General features: G+C 68.5%; 1 protein-coding gene across 1 annotated transcript in view; it reads left to right on the forward strand.

Annotated features, from left to right (window-relative positions):
• The window catches only part of LOC104468097 (ubiquitin-conjugating enzyme E2 Q1-like), a gene marked incomplete at its 5' end in the record, with an annotated part of 1027 nt that extends 653 nt beyond the window's left edge, over positions 1-374 (forward strand). The window contains 2 exons of the mRNA XM_010082113.1: positions 45-93; positions 234-374. Coding sequence (XP_010080415.1) covers positions 45-93; positions 234-374 — 190 coding nt within the window. The remainder of the gene's footprint in view (positions 1-44; positions 94-233) is intronic.
• Positions 375-426: the final 52 nt, after the last annotated feature.

A 426-nucleotide genomic window follows, 5' to 3' on the forward strand; every position in this document is an offset into this window, starting at 1 on the left:
CCATGTCCGTTTCTCACCGAAACTTTCCCCGATTCCTCCCCCAGGTACGTTCTGGGCGGCGGAGCCATCTGCATGGAGCTGCTCACCAAACAGGTGGGTGCGGGGCTGGGCTCTCCCGTCCTCTGCGTTCCTGACGGGAGCCAAATCCTGCCCGGCGCGGCTCTGCGACCCAGGCTCAGGACCCCCCGTGGCGCCTGGGCGGGGGTCCTGACCGTGTTGGCTGCGTCCCGCAGGGCTGGAGCAGCGCCTACTCCATCGAGTCGGTGATCATGCAGATCAGCGCCACGCTGGTGAAGGGGAAGGCGCGGGTGCAGTTCGGAGCCAACAAGGTGGGGCCCGGGCGGCGAGAGGGGAGCGGGACGGAGGCAGCCTAGCGGCCACCCAGCTCTGCGGTGGTCTCAGGAAGGTGTGTGGGGTGGCTCGTGG

The sequence above is a fragment of the Pterocles gutturalis genome, unplaced genomic scaffold, assembly GCF_000699245.1.
Source record: "Pterocles gutturalis isolate BGI_N339 unplaced genomic scaffold, ASM69924v1 scaffold15049, whole genome shotgun sequence".
In the NCBI taxonomy this organism is placed as follows: domain Eukaryota; kingdom Metazoa; phylum Chordata; class Aves; order Pterocliformes; family Pteroclidae; genus Pterocles; species Pterocles gutturalis.